This window comes from Abramis brama (assembly GCF_963993115.1).
Source record: "Abramis brama genome assembly, chromosome: 4".
Taxonomy (NCBI): Eukaryota; Metazoa; Chordata; class Actinopteri; order Cypriniformes; family Leuciscidae; genus Abramis; species Abramis brama.
Genome location: NC_139966.1, coordinates 15,611,688 through 15,630,531, shown reverse-complemented (window position 1 = coordinate 15,630,531; position 18,844 = coordinate 15,611,688). Strand labels below are relative to the sequence as shown.

The window sequence follows — 18,844 nt, the reverse complement described above, 5'->3', positions numbered from 1 at the left end:
GATACATAGATAGATTATATCTAGATACATATCTAGATACCTAGATAGATAGATTTATATAGATTGATCAAATGGAGGCTCCCCAGAAGAGATGCCGTACATCTGTGGTGTGGGAGCATTTCCGTTTAGAAACCCCAAATAAAGTGAGATGTGTGTATTGTGATCGGCAGCTAGCCTACTGCAACAATACATCATCCATGATGCGCCATTTGAGGAGCACTCATCCTGCCATTTTGTAGGGTGCAGAGAATGGCATTCCCCCTGTACCTAGGCCTGCTACTGACACTGCTGGGCCATCTAAGTAAGGTATGCATTGTTTGAAATATAATTATAATTGAAATATAATTACAAACTGTTGGGACACTTTTTAGAAAGTCCATAGGCCTGTGTCAACCTAAGCCCCACAACCTAACGTCCCAATCACAACTGCTAATCATGTTAAAACAGCTTCATTGTGAATATAATATAATATGATTTATACTTCATATATGCAATCAGTTTAGGATTTGTTACTAACAGCTGTTTTCATTTTCATTCCGAGCCACAAATGTCAACATCAGGCCCATCATCATCATCATCAACATCAATACAGGGCAGTTTATGGGAACTTTTTGACAATTGTATCCGTGAAACCCAGATGATACACAATGCTACAGCTGATGCCACAGTGGAAGTGAAAAAATACTTCAACGATGCATTTTTGCCCAGAACTCATAATCCCTTAACTTACTGGAAAGAGAGAGCAGTATTCTGTCCTCATTTATATGTCCTTGCTAAAATATATCTTTGCATGCCAGCAACAAGTGTCCCTTGTGAGAGGTTTTTTTTTTCAAAGGCTGGAGAAATTATCTGTAAAAAAAAAAGTAGTAGGCTAAGTCCTTACACAGCAGAGAAATTAATATGTTAGAATAAATGGTAAAAAAGTGAAACATTGTGGCTTGATTTCTTTTATTAATATTCATTTTTCATGACCAAAATAGCATGCACAGGGAGGAGCCTATAGGTTACAAGCTTCACATATTAAAAAAATACAATAATACAAAAACAACACATTTTTAATGTCTCGTTGTCAAGGTTGTTTCAGATCAACACCTGCAAGTGACCACTAGGTGTCACCGTTGAGACGGGTGTCAGATTGTTTCGAAGCCTCGACACAATATGGCACATTTGCTTCAACTGTTTCATTGTTTCACGAAGCCTCGATCTGCCCATCACTAGAATCAGGCGTGGCCGCCTACTTGGCTGGAGATTCCCTTCTAATGCTGCTGGATTCATCTTTGGTCGGTCATTCTGTTATGTTGTGGCAGGAATGAAGCGGAGAGAGAATCCATATGCAAGCATACTTTAACCCTTTAAGACCTAAGGGTATTTTTACAATTAATTTTCCATCTGGTTTTATTTACTAAAAAGCTTGTAAAACATCAACCCTGTTGTGCACAGACAATTGACACACCTCTTTTTTTTCAAGACAAATAGCACTATCAGCATATTTGTGTTGCATTGATGTCACCTGAATGTAAAATAAGTTATGGGACCATAAAGACAAATGAAAAAATAAAACGAAAATTTAATTACTCAAATATTTATTGAAATCACACACAAATAAATAAAAGCTATGCATATTTCCTCTGGAAAACAGTTTGTTCATGTCTTTGGATTCCTGGAACTCAGGAATAAACATGAGAACTTATACAGAACCAAAACTATTTACATTTTTCCAAAAAAAGTCCAGGCGTTTTTGGCCTGATATTTACTGGTGCCAAGCCTCAAAACAGTTCCTATCAGCAATCACACAGAGGGCCACATCACAGGCTTTGCATTTCCAGGGGGTGGCCTGTTTGACCTGCCTTGTCTGCCTGCAGTTCACACATTGCCTTCTACCATAGGAGGCCTTCTTGCTGGTTTCAGTTTGGTCTGATGTTGGCACAGGTACATGGTCACTTTGTTGCTGGGTGGGGGGAACAGCAACGGTAACACCACAGAGTTGGGCTGTCAGCTCCTCCAGAAAAGCCCTGTGGGTCATGGGCTGTTGCTGCTTCTCTGCACAAATATCCTTGTGAAGTAAGTAGCTGTTGGTCGCAGCAATGTCCAAAAAATGGTAAAACAATGTCCTGTACCATCTCATCGTTTTTTGGTAAACTGAGTAGTATTGGATGAGTTGATCAGAAAGATCAACACCTCCCATATTCTTGTTGTACTCAGTGACAGGGGTTGGGCATGGAATAGATTTGGTGTTCCAGCCTCCATCCTGAGTTCTTGCCCTTCTCTGAACTGTGTTGCCAGAGAAGGCCGGGTGAACTGTGGAGCAGACAGAGACTTCCCGAGTGTCCATCCACTTTACAAAAACCAGAGGGCCGTCACGGATCCACCTGATGGTGCCCCTAGGATCCTTTTTGGTCATGGCATTTGTGGTTGTGCGGGGGCATCCTCGTCTGTTGTCCCTGTAGGTGCCACATGCTCCAAAGTTCATGCTGTAGAGATCCATGAATAGCTTTGGACTTGTGTAGAAGTTGTCTACATACACATTGTAGCCACTCCCTAGGGATGATTTGTTCATGAGGGACATAACCGAGTCGTATGCCAGTCCTACACCAGAAGCAAACACAGACTTCCCCGTGTATACAGCAAAGTCTAAAGTGTACCCAATGCTGCTGTCTGCCAGCACAAAAAGTTTGAAGCCCCACTTAGTTGGCTTCGCCTTCATATATTGCGTCATGCCAGTGTGAGCCTTTGTTGCCACCATCCTCTCGTCCACTGAAAGGTTCTGCCGTGGGTGATAAAATGCTCTGCACGCATGTTTGATGTCATCTAAAAGGGGCTTCAGACGAAACAGCCGGTCATAAGCTGGTGTCCCTCTCTTCCGGTCGTTGTGGACATCTTCATCAGGGTCGCTCATGTGGATGTTCCAGGAAATGACCTGATACCTGTCACGTGTCATCACTGAGTGGGGAAACTGTTGGCTGAAAAGGGTATTTGTCCTCCAGTAGTCTCGGATATTTGTCAGTCTCACTAGTGCAAAAAAGAAAGTCAGTCCTAAATATTTGAAAAATTCTTCAACAGTGAAGTTTGTCCAGGAATATTTTTTGCCACTGGCAATGTTTTTTGCAGCGTTTGTGTTTGTGTTATTACACAAAGTGGTTGCTGCACTGTCACTGACAAAAAGTTTGAAAAGGTCCAATGGTGTGTATATGGATGTGGGGCTGAGCTGATGTCCTGGCTTTCTTGTTGGGACGAACCTTTTGGGCACTGGAGGGATGTCTGGCTGACTCTCACTGTTCCATGATGGAGTTGGGGCTGCTGGCTGTGGTCTAGATCTCGACCTAGTGGATTCAGGACTCTGTCGACCCCTCAAGCTGCCGGATCTGGATCTTGACCGCGCTCTCCCTCGTGACCGTGACTGCAGCCGTCCATGACCTATTCCTGACAGCTGCTGGGGTGCTGCAGCAGAAGTGGAAGGGCCCTCCACAGCGGAAGAATGGGAGCTTTCCTGTCTGGCTTGGGTGGCTGGGCTGGTGTCTTCTTCATTATCACGACTGTAAAACAAATAAATAAAGCAAAATATTAGATCATACATATCAGATCAATGAGTGTTTTTGTATTTTATTTCTCACATAAGATAACAATGGCTGAGATTGCTACTGTACCCCCAACCCACCACAGCTAAAAGGTGAGTAGTGTTGAAAGCCCTACCCCCACTACAACATCCTTGAGACATTCTCTCCACAGCTAAAAGGTGTGACCTAAAACATCCTTTGTGTGTTGTAAACACACTAAACTCCTTTGTGTGTTGTAAACACCTAGGTAAGCTCACTAAACCTCAGACAAAAAAATGTCTGAGACAAAGTGTAATCCACAACTCTTACTACTCTGTAACCAACAGAAAAACAAAATACTACGTTTACAGAATTTATTTTTACATATTTAGAAATGCTACTGTGCACATTTCTATTTTATCATATTACTTTTTTTATTTTTATACTTTTACAGCAAATAAATAAATGGCACTTACTCTTCAGCGGGGTCTAGACCATCCTGGTAATCTAGTTCCTCATCTGTCAAAAAGCTCTCTTCTCCTGAATATTCATCATCCTGCATGGCATCAAAAAAGGTCTGCGCTTGATTTGCTCATTTTCCTCAAACTCTCTCCTCAAAACTACTCAAAACTGCCACGCATCTCTCTCTCTCCACTCAAAACTGCCGCGCATCTCTCTCAGAGAAAGATGCGCGGCAGTTTTGAGTGGAGAGAGAGAGAGTCTCTCAAAACTGCTGCGCTTCTCTCTCTCTCCACAATAACAGAGCTGTGGTTCTTGCGTAATGACGCACACCAACGTGGATGACGGAACAGCCTGTCATTGGTCAAACCCTCACCCAAAGCATCATGGGATATCCAAAATGGCAGCTAGCATCGAGCTAGCGGCAAAAATTACGGAAAATTTATAAATTATGGACATCAAGTGGATAAATCTTGGATGTAAGCGTTTGGATTTATTGCTGAACAACTCCGAAAAGAGGCACATGTTCCAGGCCGGATAGAAAACCTTCTGTAAAGGCTACAAAGACACCAAATACACCCCCGTGATGGCTAGCTCGTTAGCTTTCTGCTGGAAAAAACGGTAAGAAAATCGCTAAAACTTTCATTAAATAATATAAATATTTATCGGAGGTGCCGTGTGACGTCGTGGACGATGCCGTCGGGCTCTGAGGGTTAATAGAACAAACAGAACACGGAACTCAGGACAGGAAACAGCAACAACGGCCGACAAACAACAACTGAAGCACAGAGGTATATATACACAGGCAAACAAGCTAAACAAGATAACAAGGGGGTGTGGTTAATCAGAAACACCTGGGGAGACTAATAAACAAGAACAACTACAAAGGACTACAAAACATGGCACAGGACAGGAAATAACAACAGTCCACACAAGACAAGGGAAACACAGGACAGGAATCATGACAGATATGATGGTGTGTATTATGCTCAGCGGTTACCTAATGTAGACCAAATTCAGAAGGACTGTCAATAAACACCAGTGCACTGAAGTGCTATTGTGACTGAGACATCATTTATTGTACAGGTAATACATGATGTATTACCATCATACCTCATCACAGACATGCCTGTTTTGCACACGACACTCAAACACAGAACCAGGAAACAGGAAACACGTGAGTTCAGGGAAACTGAAACTGAAGTGTAGTTGAGCTGTTGTGTGTTTGTATCTCTGTATTTTTGCAGTAAAAATGGCCGAAGCCAGAATTACTCAGGATGAGTTCCTGTGTTCAGTGAGTCTGGACCTCCTGAAGGATCCAGTGACCATTCCCTGTGGACACAGTTACTGTAAGATCTGTATTACAGGTCGCTGGGATCAGGAGGATCAGATGAGAGTCTACAGCTGTCCTCAGTGCAGACAGACCTTCAGTCCAAGACCTGCTTTAGCTAAAAACACCATTCTGGCTGAAGTGCTGGAGAAACTGAAGACTAAACTTTCTGCTGACTGTTACGCTGGAGCTGGAGATGTGCAGTGTGACGTCTGTAATGGAAGAAAACGCAAAGCCGTCAAGTCCTGTCTGGGGTGTCTGGAGTCTTACTGTCAGAATCACCTTGAACAACATGAGAGTTTCTTTAAAAGAAAGAGACACAATCTGACAGATGCCACTGGACGACTGCAGGAGATGATCTGCCAGAAACACGACAAGCTCCTCGAGGTTTTCTGCCGCACTGATCAGAAGTGTATATGCGTGCTGTGTATGATGGATGAACATAAAAACCACGACACTGTATCAGCTGCAGCTCAGAGAACAGAGAAACAGGTATGCACTTAAAGAGTCCCATAATACTCATTTACAGGTTCATAATGTTGTTTACGGGGTTTACTAGAATACGTTTACAGCATTTAATGTTTGTTTGAACACATTTTTTAGAACACAGTTTTAGATTCTTTAAAACCTGCCTTCTGAAAATCGCTGTCTGTCTGATTGGTCAGCTGGTCCAGTCTGTTGTGATTGGTGTACTGCTTAACGTTTGTGTCTGAAATGTAACGCACCTTAAAATAAAGAAAACATAAACGGCGATGGGGAGGTCGAGGGATGCCGGAAGAACTGTCACTGTGACGGTTCAATGACTGCTGCCTAAATACGCTCTCAACGATGATTGACAGGACTGAATGATTAGGCTCCTCATGAACCTACGTTTGCAACATCATTTATAACATCTGATTAGCATCGATCTGTATTGTTCAGAAAACAGTTGATATAGAAGAAAACTCAAGACTACAATGGAGGCGTTTCAGGAAGTTCAGACACTGATATAGTGAATAACTCCTGCTGGAGGGACTTTGTAACTTTGCAGAGCCTTTTCATGCTCAAACAGCAACATTACACAATAAAGAAAGAAGAAAAAAGCATAATATGACCCCTTTTATACCAGTAGTTCAGTAGTAAAAAAAAAAATATATTTTCATTGTTTACTCATGTTATTAACCCTCTGGGGACCAAAAACGCGCCCGCGCGTTTTGCTCGTTTTTTTTGTTTTTAGCAATGAAAATAAACACTAAATGCTCTGTTAATTTTGATCTTTCATTTTCGTGTAATACATCAATCGATCCTGTTCAGTTTCTATTTTTTTTCTGTATACTCACAATAAAAATAAAGTGTTTTGCTTTTTGACAAATAAAGAAAAATTAACATGATGCGATTTCTGCCTTCTCTCTGTCAGTAAACTCCCATTTGAAACGCGTTCGAAAATGATCTATAACTCCGCGAAAATTCAGTCAAACAGGCAAACAGACCCACGGGCATAAAGCTTGAGATCACATCTTTTAAATGAAGTAATTTATATAAAAAACAAATATTCTCAGCTTCTGTAATCTGTATAAAAAGAGAGCGACTCCAGTCGAGCTCATTACGAGCTAATTCACAAGTAATGTGACCACTCCCCGGAGAGCGCGTGCTATTCAAACGCAAATTCTGAGAACTATTGAAGATCTGTGAAACGCCCACATCAGCTGTAAACAAAGCGCGTCGCGATCGAGTGAGGCATAATATAGCCTACCTTATGGAGAAAAGATTCCTCAGAACAGTGCTGATATGAGGAGCAATATCTCCTGATATGAGGAGCAGATCCCGCTGAGGAGTGAGGTAGGCTGTTTTCTTTTCTCAAGTGTGGAATAACGTTAGTGTAGGCCTATGCAAACCACAAAAAGATGAATCGCATTTTTATAATATGACAATCGATTTCTTCTGTGTTGAATGAAGAAATGGTGATGAACTTGCATGGTTATTTTGACTCTGTTCGCATGGCTGGAGTGCAGATTGTGGCCCTGGGCCGGAGAGGCCACGCAGAGCAACCAGGAGAAGGGAGTCGGAAGAGTTGATGGTTGGATTTGCGATGGACTTCTTCTGCATTGAATGAAGAAATTGTGCCAAACTCCTTGATTCTTTTGTAGTTGAGAGAGTCCTCTCTCTCCTGAATGAGCACATCACTGGTTGTGAGTCAAGGCCTGCTGTCCTGGGGCATGGTGAGGCCACGCAGGACAGCTACGTGAATGTACCGAGAAGGCCAAGACAGGGAAGGGCTTGTGTAAAGGCAATTTAAAGCTTGAGAAAGGTCCCGCAATTGAGGCCTTTTCTGCTCTCTTGTTTCTTTTGAGGGGATATTTCGTTACTAAGAGTGGGCTTTAAAGCTTATTTTGTTAAATGTAACAAATATGTGTCTGATTGTCTCAGTCGTTACATCTGGGTGAACTATCGTATTAAAACTAGGCACTGATGAAGTAATGCTGGCACTTATGATTGAATCTATAATAACTTTATAATAACCTTAGGGGGGCAGTCGAGGACTAATGTTTAGAGAGTCAGACGATAACCTGAAGTTTGGGGGTTTGATTCCAGTACCGGCAGGAAATGACTGAGGCCCCAATCGCTTCCACAGAGAATGGTGTCCACAGCTTGTAGTGTGTGTGTGTTCACAACTCGCTGCTCCTAATGTGTATGCACTAACTTGGATGGTTTAAATGCAAAGGACAAATTCATGTATGGGTTACCAAACTCGGCCTTCACAAGTCATGTCATTTCACTTCACTTTACTTTACTTTTTTCACCTCACTTACCATGTGTAAAAGTTTATACGATGAAATACCGTTCCAAATTATTTTACATCCTATCAGGACATATAAATAATCCCGCGGTATCTAAAGAGCCTAACCTTTAGTCGTACTTTTAAGAGTTAGGTGATCAGTCTCTACAAATTCGTATTTTATTATAAAGATAATAAGGATTATAAATATAATAAATGTCCCCTTCGTAGTATAAGTCTACCTGTTTAGGTACTCTTCAACCGTGTTTGCTATACAACAATAACCCTGTTATAAGTTGTTTCTTTAGCCAGGCGTGTCAATCAATCAAACAGTGCATACTGATTATTCACATATCAGAATTCATGCTCACCCTCTGTAGTTTTCCCCCGGTTCGGATCGTCCTGATCCAGGAAAGAAAAGGTGAAGCGTACTCAAAAATTCCAAGTTCCAGTCAGATGATTTTGAATAAATGTTTAACAATATTTATTAAAAGAAACAAAAATGAAAAGAATACTTGTTACAGAATATAATAGAGTACTTAGACTAACAGAGTAATATTAGCTATGCTTAAACAGCTTCTTGCATTCAGGAACTGCTGGGGTCCTGAATTGGAGATTGCAAGGATGAGCCCTTATCCGTCTCCAGTTCCTTTCTTTTATAATCCAGATTCGAATACCTTTCGTCATATTTACTGTAAGGCAAATCACATGTGCAGATGCTGATCCCAGCAAATGTCTTAACACTCTTATCCGTAGTTGCTTGACTGTCCAGTCGACGGAAATCCCCCCAGAAGATACAATAGCTTCTCTGTATGTGTGGACAAAGACCCATGTCACTGCTCTCTCATGTGACTTTGAGAGTAGCAGCGATGGACAGAAAAACTTTTCATACAAAACAATTATCATTGAACAGTCATGTGTTCTAAAAGACCAAGAATTGCATCTGCCGCAGTATTGGGTACAGGCTTCTTATTATGGCCCTTTCTGCGTTGTCGGCGAGTTTGAGGTATGGGTGAAGTGAATGAAATGCCGCTCTCAGGTGGATCCTCGTGACTTGACATCACACATGTAAGATCTTTAACCCCTCAGTCTCACCACTTCACAGATATTGGATTCATATCTGTTTACCTGATGATTAATGTGATGTTTCTCCTGTCACTGGTTTGTCCTTTAGCACCAGCTGAAGGAGACACAGAGGTCGTTCCAGCAGAGGATCCAGCAGAGAGAGAAAGATCTTCAGCAGCTGAGAGAGGCTGTCACGTCTCATAAGGTGAGTGTGGAGAAGAAGAGAAGTTTGAGAAGTCTCAGTCAGGACTCACTGAAGCTCACTGTGTGATTGTGATGTGTGTGTAACAGCGCTCTGCACAGACAGCAGTGGAGGACAGTGAGAGGATCTTCACTGAGCTCATCCGCTCCATTAAGAGAAGCCGCTCTGAGGCGACACAGCGGATCAGAGATCAGGAAAAGACTGCAGTGAGTCGAGCTGAAGGACGACTGGAGCGACTGGAGCAGGAGATCAATGATCTGAGGAGGAGAGACGCTGAGCTGGAGCAGCTTTCACACACACAGGATCACATCCATTTCCTGCAGGTAACAGAGATCTAGAAGTACAGGATCATAGTGGACTTGAGCAAGAGACTCACAGAGAAACATTTCATGAGAGCAGAATGAGCCGTTGACTGAAGTGTTGATCTGTGTGTTCGGTTATTATATCATCATCAGTCAGACTCAATCTCAATCTCTTAGGAAACAACAATGTGAAATACATCTTGATGGTGCCAGCTTCACCCAGCTAGATTTCCCATCATCTCTTTACTTTCTTTTTACATTCTTTGACTTGTACTTTACCAAAATCAGATACTCCTTTTATAATCATTTTCATAATTTTTTGCTGGTAACAGATCATTGAATTTGGCAGTGAAGTCCTCAAACAGGAAGTGAGGCTGTATATTAGCTGTATATATTGGCTGTTTATTATATCTGATGCTGTGAAAGTGCCTTTGAACTGCTTTTCCTGATCAAATCTACTCAACCCTCCAATGTGACTCCATTGATGCACTTGATCTGTTAGATTAATGTTATTGCCAGTTGTTTGATCATCCAAGAGTTTTCCAAAAAAGTTCACATATAGTCTAAGTGTCAAAAACAAGAACTTGTAGCTGTAACATGATATAATGAATATGAGAAGAATGAAGCTGATGATGTGAAAGTGCTTTGAGGAGATTTACTAAAGATCAACAAGAGCTGCACAAATCTGACTGTAGGTTTCCACTGAATGAAGCCCTAGCGTGACACTTTGTCCACTCCCTTCGTCCGAATCCACATCAATAAATTCACAGGACCACTCGTGAAAAAATGTATCCGTTTACTCAGTTAGCAACAAAAACATCAGCACAGGATTATTACAGAAAATGAAAAGATTAACTAACGACAAAAGAAAAGGAGATAGAAAAAAGGTCAAAAAACTGTGTGGCTCCACTCTCTGATTGCCTGACTGTTCACTCAGAAAACTTTTCAATTCTTGCGTGAGTATTCCAAACAATTAAAGGTACATGCAGTTAAAGGTAAAAATGCGATAACAGTCCTCTATTCCCAAAATTTCACTAATGTAATATAAATGCACTTTAAATTATCCACACACGTTTTAGATAATTACAAAATTAACTCCTTGCATTACTGTAAATATTAAATGCATCAACCTGTAAATACTGTAAATATTCCCTTAAATTTCCTCCACATAAATGAATCATGTAAATTACTATTTAACGCATAAATTAAAATTATTTATTAGTTAACTGCATTTAGGCTCCTACACTGACAGTAGTGCAGGTCATTGATGAAGTGTGGAAGTGATGAGCTTTGATTTCTGTTTTCTGTAGAGTTTCCAGTCTCTCTCAGCTCCTCCTGAATCTACAGACGTAAATGACAATCCCTTCAGTTCTCTCTCCGCTTTTGATGGCATGAGAGAATCTGTCCTTCAGCTGAGAGACAAACTGGAGGATTTCCTCAAAGAGGAGCTGAAGAAGATCTCTGACAGAGGTAAAGTCCTGGAGATTCTGCTCTCAGACAGATCATGTAGAAGATCATATTAGAAATGTCTTAGGAACGAATGCAGGGATCAATTTCTATTGACATGATAACCACACTCTTCATGTCTTGTGATTTCCACAGTCACTTTCACCAGCATTGTTCCCAGGACCAGGACCGACTTCCTACAATGTAAGTCAATAATGCCTGTCTCACACTACAGGAGTTTTAAAATCCTAACCGATTGTAAAATCTTGTTGCAGCACACACTTTTCAGATTTTGCTCACGCTACAAGATTTGAACATCGTGGCACAGCTCACACACTACACAATGTTATTAAGATTATCATGCCAGAGGAAGTGCCTCACGTGATCTCACGCAGCAGATCAGAAAAGCAGAGCCGAAAAATATCGTCATATTCGTTAAAAGGTTGCAGTGTCCAAGGAAAGCAAAATCTTTCAAAAATCATCCTTTTAACATTTAAGGATGTTTCCATGAATGGCGTCAGTGCTGGTCAATTTAATGAATCAATGCCTTTGATCTCTATGAAGTGACTCATCAGCTTCAGTGTTGCCCATGCGGCGCATTGCTGCTCAGCTGAGCCTTGTAAAGTGGAACTCAAAGTTCAAATTAAATATTAAAATAATTTACTCCTTGTTTCATTACATCTATCTTTGAATGAATACGCGCTTTTTTTTTTTTTTTTTTTCATTTTCGTTGAATGAACGGTTTAATGACTCACTCAAAGACAGTCCCTTGCCAACACCTACTGTAGTGATGTAACAATGTAACTGGACTGAGTGTCAGCCTGTCTAAAATATGCAGAGATGAGCAATGTCGATACTGATGAAATCAGCAGAAAGCCTCTCGTAAAGTGAGATTCGAGGATCGGAACTAACTGTTATATTGGCAAATGGCAACTGCAGGGTGGCACAGCGCAAAACCACTTTCGGTCAGTCATCTTTCTCTGTAAAAGGGATACATTTTTGGAATGTCCTACCAACAGAAATAAAAACACAAACCAATCTGAAACCATTTAATGAAAAGGTGAAACACTGGTTGAAACAAAACCAAATCTGTGATCACTGATTATGTCACTGTGCAGACGCACTTATAAATGGACATGTACATACGGATAGAGAAATAGACGCACACACACACACACACACACACACAGATATATGTATATAATGTTGTGTTTTTGTTATTTTTTATTGTTGTTTCTGTTGTTTGTTTCTGTTCTCTTGGTAATGGTGGTGTATGTAGCCTAACCAGGGACAGGGGTTGCAAATTAGCTTCAGCTAGAAACCCTATATGCAACACATCTGTTCAAGTTATTGTAACATGTTACAATGTGTCTCTTTTGCATTGTCCCTGACAAATAAACAAATATAACAATAGCCCAACAAGCTTATTGTCAGGTTTCTATTCTGTTATTATGTGGACCCTTATTTTGACATTATCTTCTGTTTCACTTTGTTTTGTTTAGTTTCGGTTTCTTTGCGTAACATTTCCTTTATAGCAATAAATAAATAAATAAATGGCGATAATACTGCATATCGTGCTGTTAAGTCACTCAAAACTACCTGAAGGGAAATTACCTTCCTCACATTACCAGATAATCTGCGCCGAACATCGTAACTGATCGAGGTCCTCAACAAGAATTTTTCTCCGATTTGCGGGAGGGGTGTTCCAACAACAACAAAAATGGTCTGCAACATTCTAACAACATTCTACACAACATGAACATTACAGTTATTATTTCAGTTATTTAAAATATGAAAATGCAAGATGGTCTGCACTTTAAAAATACATTTATTAGGTTCAAGCAGGAGATTAAAAAAAGTACAAACGTTTCAGTTATTTGCCTTTGTCAGTTAAAATATAAATGTTTATTAACTTAATGTCTTTACTGGCTTTTATAAACATGGACATGGATGTAAAACAGGACAGAATTAAAATGAGGATTCAATATATTCTTCAAAAACAGGATATCTAAATAAAAGAATCATAATTCCTGATTCTGATGTGTTTTCTCTCCATCAGATTCCCATCAGCTCACTCTGGATCTGAACACAGTGAATAAACGCCTCCGTCTGTCTGAGGAGAACAGAGTGATTACTAACACTTACCCAAAGCATCAGCCGTATCCTGATCATCCAGACAGATTTGATGATGTATATCAGGTGTTGTGTAGAGAGAGTGTGTGTGGACGCTGTTACTGGGAGATTGAGTGGAGTGGACGTGTGTTAATATCAGTGTCATATAAGAGCATCAGCAGGAAGGGATTGGGTAAAGAGTGTTGGTTTGGATCTAATGATCAGTCCTGGAGTTTGATCTGCTCTTCCTCTAGTTACTCATTCAAACACAATAACATAAAGACTGATCTCCCTGTAGAGTCAATCAGCAGTAGAATAGGAGTGTATGTGGATCACAGTGCAGGAACTCTGTCCTTCTACAGGGTCTCTGACACACTGAGCCTCATACACACAGTCCAGACCACATTCACTCATCCGCTCTATCCTGGGTTTAGGCTTGATCCTGGATTGTTATCTCTTTGTAATACATCATCAGTGAAACTGTTGATGAATCAGAACAGACTGTAGAGATTCTACCCATAATGCTTTGAGCTGCATGATAAATCAGTAACAGTGAGATGTTATAGAGTCTCTTATTTTCTCTTTTTATTACATTAATACTTAAAGGTCCCCTATTATGCAAAATTCACTTTTGCATGCTGTTTGGACATAAATGTGTGTTGGCAGTGTGTGTACACAACCAGCCAATAGTGATAAAAATCCACTCACTCCTTTTTTATTAATCCCCATAAATCATCAGCAGTGTCTCCCAACGACCTGTTTTCAGAATGCTGTTTTAGTGACGTCACTAATACAGGCCCCGCCCACGAGTGTTGACGGACACTGCCTTAGACCCGCCCTGATCGAGGTCACAGCCATAGATGGGAATGTCTCCCAAGCGGTGTAGGTGTTGTGTGGCTGGATGTATTAATCCACATAGCTCTCTCTATTTACTCCCGAAATCTGAGGCAGCCGCTGAAGACGAGGTGGAATTATTTAGTTTTTAAAGAAAATACACCCTAAACTCTACCGAAATTCATTTATGTACTTGCACACTTCTTATAACTTACTGTGTTTACTCAGCTCTTACGGTGATTTTCTGAAGTAAAACTGACACTTCATCTTTTGTGTGATGTACAATAAACTTAATTAAACCCATCAGTTTGATCATCATTCGGACCTGGTCTGAAACAGCAGACTTGTAGGCTATTAATAATGGATACATACAAGCAGATGACAAATACGATATAATAACCGTAATTAAACTACTAAACTATACCTGTTTCATCTCTATACAGCACTCTGACTCTGTAGGCATTATTGTCCGACTCGAAATTAACACAATTACTGAGAGTTCCTGATATTATCATCATTCCATGAGATGAAATTGTCCTGAGAGACTGAGCGCGAGCTCATGAAGCTCCGCCCCCTGTGCCGTCCAGCAGCAGCTTATTTGCATTTAAAGGGATACACACTAAAACTGCGCGTTTTTCTGAGCCCCAAAAAATGACAATTTAAACATGCTGTAAAAAATGATCTGTTAGGTATTTTGAGCTGAAAATTAACATACACACTCTGGGGACATCAGAGACTTATTTTACATCTTGTGAAAAGGGGCATAATACGGGACCTTTAAGCTGAACTTCTGTCAGTGAAATAACATGTCAGAATAAATGTGTGTAATGAATCCTCATATAGACAGTAAGATCAGTGTGTGTTTGTGAGTCATGATGAGTGATGGTGTGTGTCTGTGCTTTTCTCAAACTTTATTTGTGTTGATATCAAACATATCAAACATACGTTTCAACTGAAATGATCGCACACAGGATTAATTTAAAGTTATTCAATCAAAGAAATTGCCATGTTAAATTGCTAAATGTCAGGTTGTTAAAGTCTGCTAAATTGGAACAACTAATTTAGTACTTACTGCACTTTAATTACATGGAAGTAGTGCTGAGGTCCAACCATAGATATACTGAAATGTGCAAAATTCCCCCGCCTCACGCATGCGCGAGTCAAACTTGTTCAGACTTGTTTGATGTATGCGCAAAAAGTTTTCATTCGGCAGTGTCCAGTACACAGAGTTTTCCTGGCATTGTTTAATTTCTAAAGGTCTTTTTCCTTGTGTGGTATTGCTGTGCGTTCATAACTATCTAAGTAAAAAATATTTAATGTCATTGTAGATGTGTGTCAGAGCGTGATTCAGTTTATTTGACCTCAGAAATATTATTGTGTCAATATAGCTACATACAATCAGCGCAATGCTCACGTAGCCTATTTGACCAATCATCCTGTTATATTTTGTCAACGATGTTTATTCATTTGTGAAAGGGAGTTGCTTGTCTTTTCGGCATATTAGTAATGTTACAAAGAGCGCACTGGAGTGCTAGAGCAGCACACACACTTTTGTAATCAGTAGGGGTGTCCCCGACTATGGATTTTCATAGTCGAATCAGAATCGTCAAGTCTTGCCTATAGTCGACTAATAGTCGAATCATGTGTATGGGGGCGGGGCTTTAACATTTCAAAGCTGCGATGTAAAGAAAATCACACAAAGATATAGAAGAAAATGTATAAATACATTTGGCATCAATAAAACTAAGAAATAACATAAATAACTCCAGAAAGGCCACACTGCAGACAGGATTTACATTTCACATGCAAATCAAATTAAATCGGCTAAATTACCGGCTGTGCGAGCAGGCTCTAAGTACAGCACAACATCGATGCACCGAAAAAATAAAAAATTAATTTACTAAGTTAAATTAGAACAGAATATACCTTTCTAATAAATAAAAATACAAAACGAAATAAATCAGAATCAAGTCACAAGATGAGGAGCAAATGTGTGCAAAATGCCTAAAGTGCAGGGGAACATATATTCAAAACACAAGCCACAAATAGTTAGATTAGATAACCCTGACAGATCAATAAATAAAATAAAAATAAAGAAATTATTAAAATAACGATAGTAGCCAGAATTTTCAACTTTGTATTTTTAACTGCAGAAACAACAGTAAATTCTAAACTGGAGTGGCAGTCTTTTTAGCTAAAAATGTTCACAGCATCCAAAAATCAAATTAGAACCGTCTGAAAAGTTTTGAAATCACTTGTACCTGATCGAGAGAACAAATCCAGTCTTTCACTCTGTCTGTGTCCGTTGGAGTCTTTTGTGCGCGCGGATAAAATACATTCTAAAACGCGTTTTTCAGGTTCAAAAACGCGAGGTGCAGCAGGCGGTAAAACGCGAGGCGCAGAAGGCGCATAAACAGCGCGCAGAACGCTCGCTGCCATTGGAAACCAATTGAAAATATAGGCGCCTCTCACTGCAAAAAAACAAACAAAAAAACGCGTCAGGTGTGATCGGCCCCTAAAAGTGCATTTTAAGCGTTTTAAAAGCTTTTTTCACGTTAAGCATTTTAGAATGTCCTGTGGAAAACCAACTTGTTAACGTTGGCCGGCAGAAGTGCGATCATGGTTTTCCTGATGCTAAATCCAGCCTTGGAGAATATCCTTTCTGATGGTGTACATCCACACTTTAGATTTTCTTATCCCAGACATTGTTAAAGATTTAAATCCTTGCCGCCAAGACGCTCCTCTGTCGGTCACGGATTGAAAGTGAAACTTAAATCTGTCACGTGGTATTTTGATTTATTCACGCACGTTAAAAAATATTTATTAAAAGCTTCTCTCTTTGCACATTTTTATATACAGCATTATCACAATAGGCTGAATATTAACGTATTGACACAAAACCGGTAGTTCTATGTGAAATCAGACATTGAGCGCCCTCATATAGCCAAAGTGGCATGATCCTCGTTTCATAACACCTCTGCGAAGATTCGACCGTGAGATCGGTAGTCGAATCAGGCTCCTCCAATCGAAGCATCGAATCTTCGACTATTCGGGGTCACCCCTAGTAATCAGACACCTCTTGTTAGCAGCAGTAACAGAAGCCCGGTCTGTTTAAAAGACTGATATTATACAGAGATCATACAATCCTTATTAATAGTGATATTAGAACACATTTAGGCATATTAGGAAATATAAAGTGATAAATGTATACATTTTATATCAATAAGTCTTATGTGATATGTCAAAAAATATGTTAATGCATTTGAAGTATACTTAGCATAAAATAAATGTTTTTTTTTACTAGTGTATTGTCTTTATTATTTTACTTATTTCTGGGAAAAGCCTTTACATAGCCATTTATACAATGAATAAGGAATTTGTATGATGTGTTGTAATATTCACCAATAATTATTGTGAGTGACAGTGGAAAGGGCAGCAATAGTGGCGCTTTATTAAGGATCCCAATTTAGTCAGTTTAGTTCTGACGTAACGTCGAACGGGACTGACTGAAAGGGAACATATATGTTCTGTATGTATGTAGCCCTCATTCCCTAAAGGAGGTGTAGACAAAATAAATATTAATAAATCAGCCTGTTTGTCCCATGAACACTCAGTGTTAATTGATTATTAATTCTAAGAAATGTTCATTTCCCGGGGAGGGAAACGTCTTTCTTACTGTACAGTACTTCGAAGAGCCTGAAAGAGTTTATTCCCTTTGCGATGCAGAATCTTATTCTTGCAACATTTTAAATTGTAAGGTGGATTACAACTCCCAGAATTTTTGCTTTATTTCTGGGCAGCACAAAAGAGAGTGGTATGGTTTTGGCAGATGAATAGCTCATCTCCGCCTGCATGGATGCAAATTGAAAAATATGCAAGAGAAATACCTCTAGACAAGGCTTTATTCATGCCCCTGACTTGTGTTAAGAAGGAGGTCAATAACCCATTTATTAGACACACTTGTAAATTGGGGTTTGAGATAAACTGTAAATGTAAATGGCTACTACCAGTTTACAATAATACTCCATTTCATTGCAGCCCAGCTCTTCCTGAGGCACTAAGAGATGGGGTAACGCAATATTGGTACAAAAAGGGCATTCACGTGTTTGGAGATCTATATGAGGAGGACATACTCATGACATTTGAACAACTGAGAGCAAAGTTCTCTCTTCCTGTAAAACATTTTTTTTAATATTTCCAGGTGAGACATTATATAACTACATTACAAGGAGGTCATTTGAGGCCCCTCTCCTCACTCGTATTAGACAATATTATAAGAGAGAAAAAAGGGTCTAAACGTTTTGTGTCTTATATGTATACCAACTTAAGTGACTTATATGGGGAAGATGTATCATCTTCTAGACTTAAATGGGAAAAAGATCTAGAATGTACTTTTGAACGAGATACTTGGGAATTTGTATGTAAAAATACTTTAACATTTTCATATAACAGACATAGATTAATAGTTTAATATTATACATTGGGTATATTATACACCTGAAAGATTACACAAGATAAGTGAGTCACATTCAGAATGTTGTCCTAGATGTAAAACAGAGGTTGGTACATTATTGCATATGTTTTGGACCTGTTCGGAATTTGAAAACTATTGGAGAAAAATAATGCAAATTATCAACAAGATTATTAAGGTTAAGCATATGACCCGAGATTTATGTTACTGGGGGATGAATCGGCCCTCCAACTTGATCAAAGGAAGAATTTACGTTTTGTTTAGATGGCTCTTATAGCAGCAAATAAATGTATAGCTACACAATGGAAATCAGAAGAACCACCCAGTCATGTTGT

The 18,844-nt window shown here is 39.7% G+C and overlaps 2 protein-coding genes across 2 annotated transcripts; one reads left to right on the top strand and one right to left on the bottom strand.

The window, feature by feature from the left end:
- Positions 1-1,750: 1,750 nt before the first annotated feature.
- On the bottom strand, positions 1,751-4,095 carry LOC311082074 (piggyBac transposable element-derived protein 4-like; the record flags this gene model as incomplete). The annotated part of the gene is made up of 2 exons (XM_084112818.1): positions 1,751-3,533; positions 4,010-4,095. 2 exons carry the CDS (start codon positions 4,093-4,095, stop codon positions 1,751-1,753), a joined length of 1,869 nt encoding a protein of 622 aa, XP_083968944.1.
- A 1,044-nt stretch (positions 4,096-5,139) lies between these two features.
- Positions 5,140-17,344, top strand: LOC311081659 (tripartite motif-containing protein 16-like). The gene is made up of 6 exons (XM_084112269.1): positions 5,140-5,814; positions 9,252-9,347; positions 9,434-9,667; positions 10,957-11,116; positions 11,249-11,296; positions 13,152-17,344. Exons 1-6 carry the CDS (start codon positions 5,245-5,247, stop codon positions 13,709-13,711), a joined length of 1,668 nt encoding a protein of 555 aa, XP_083968395.1. The 5' UTR covers positions 5,140-5,244; the 3' UTR covers positions 13,712-17,344.
- The last annotated feature ends 1,500 nt before the right edge of the window (positions 17,345-18,844 follow it).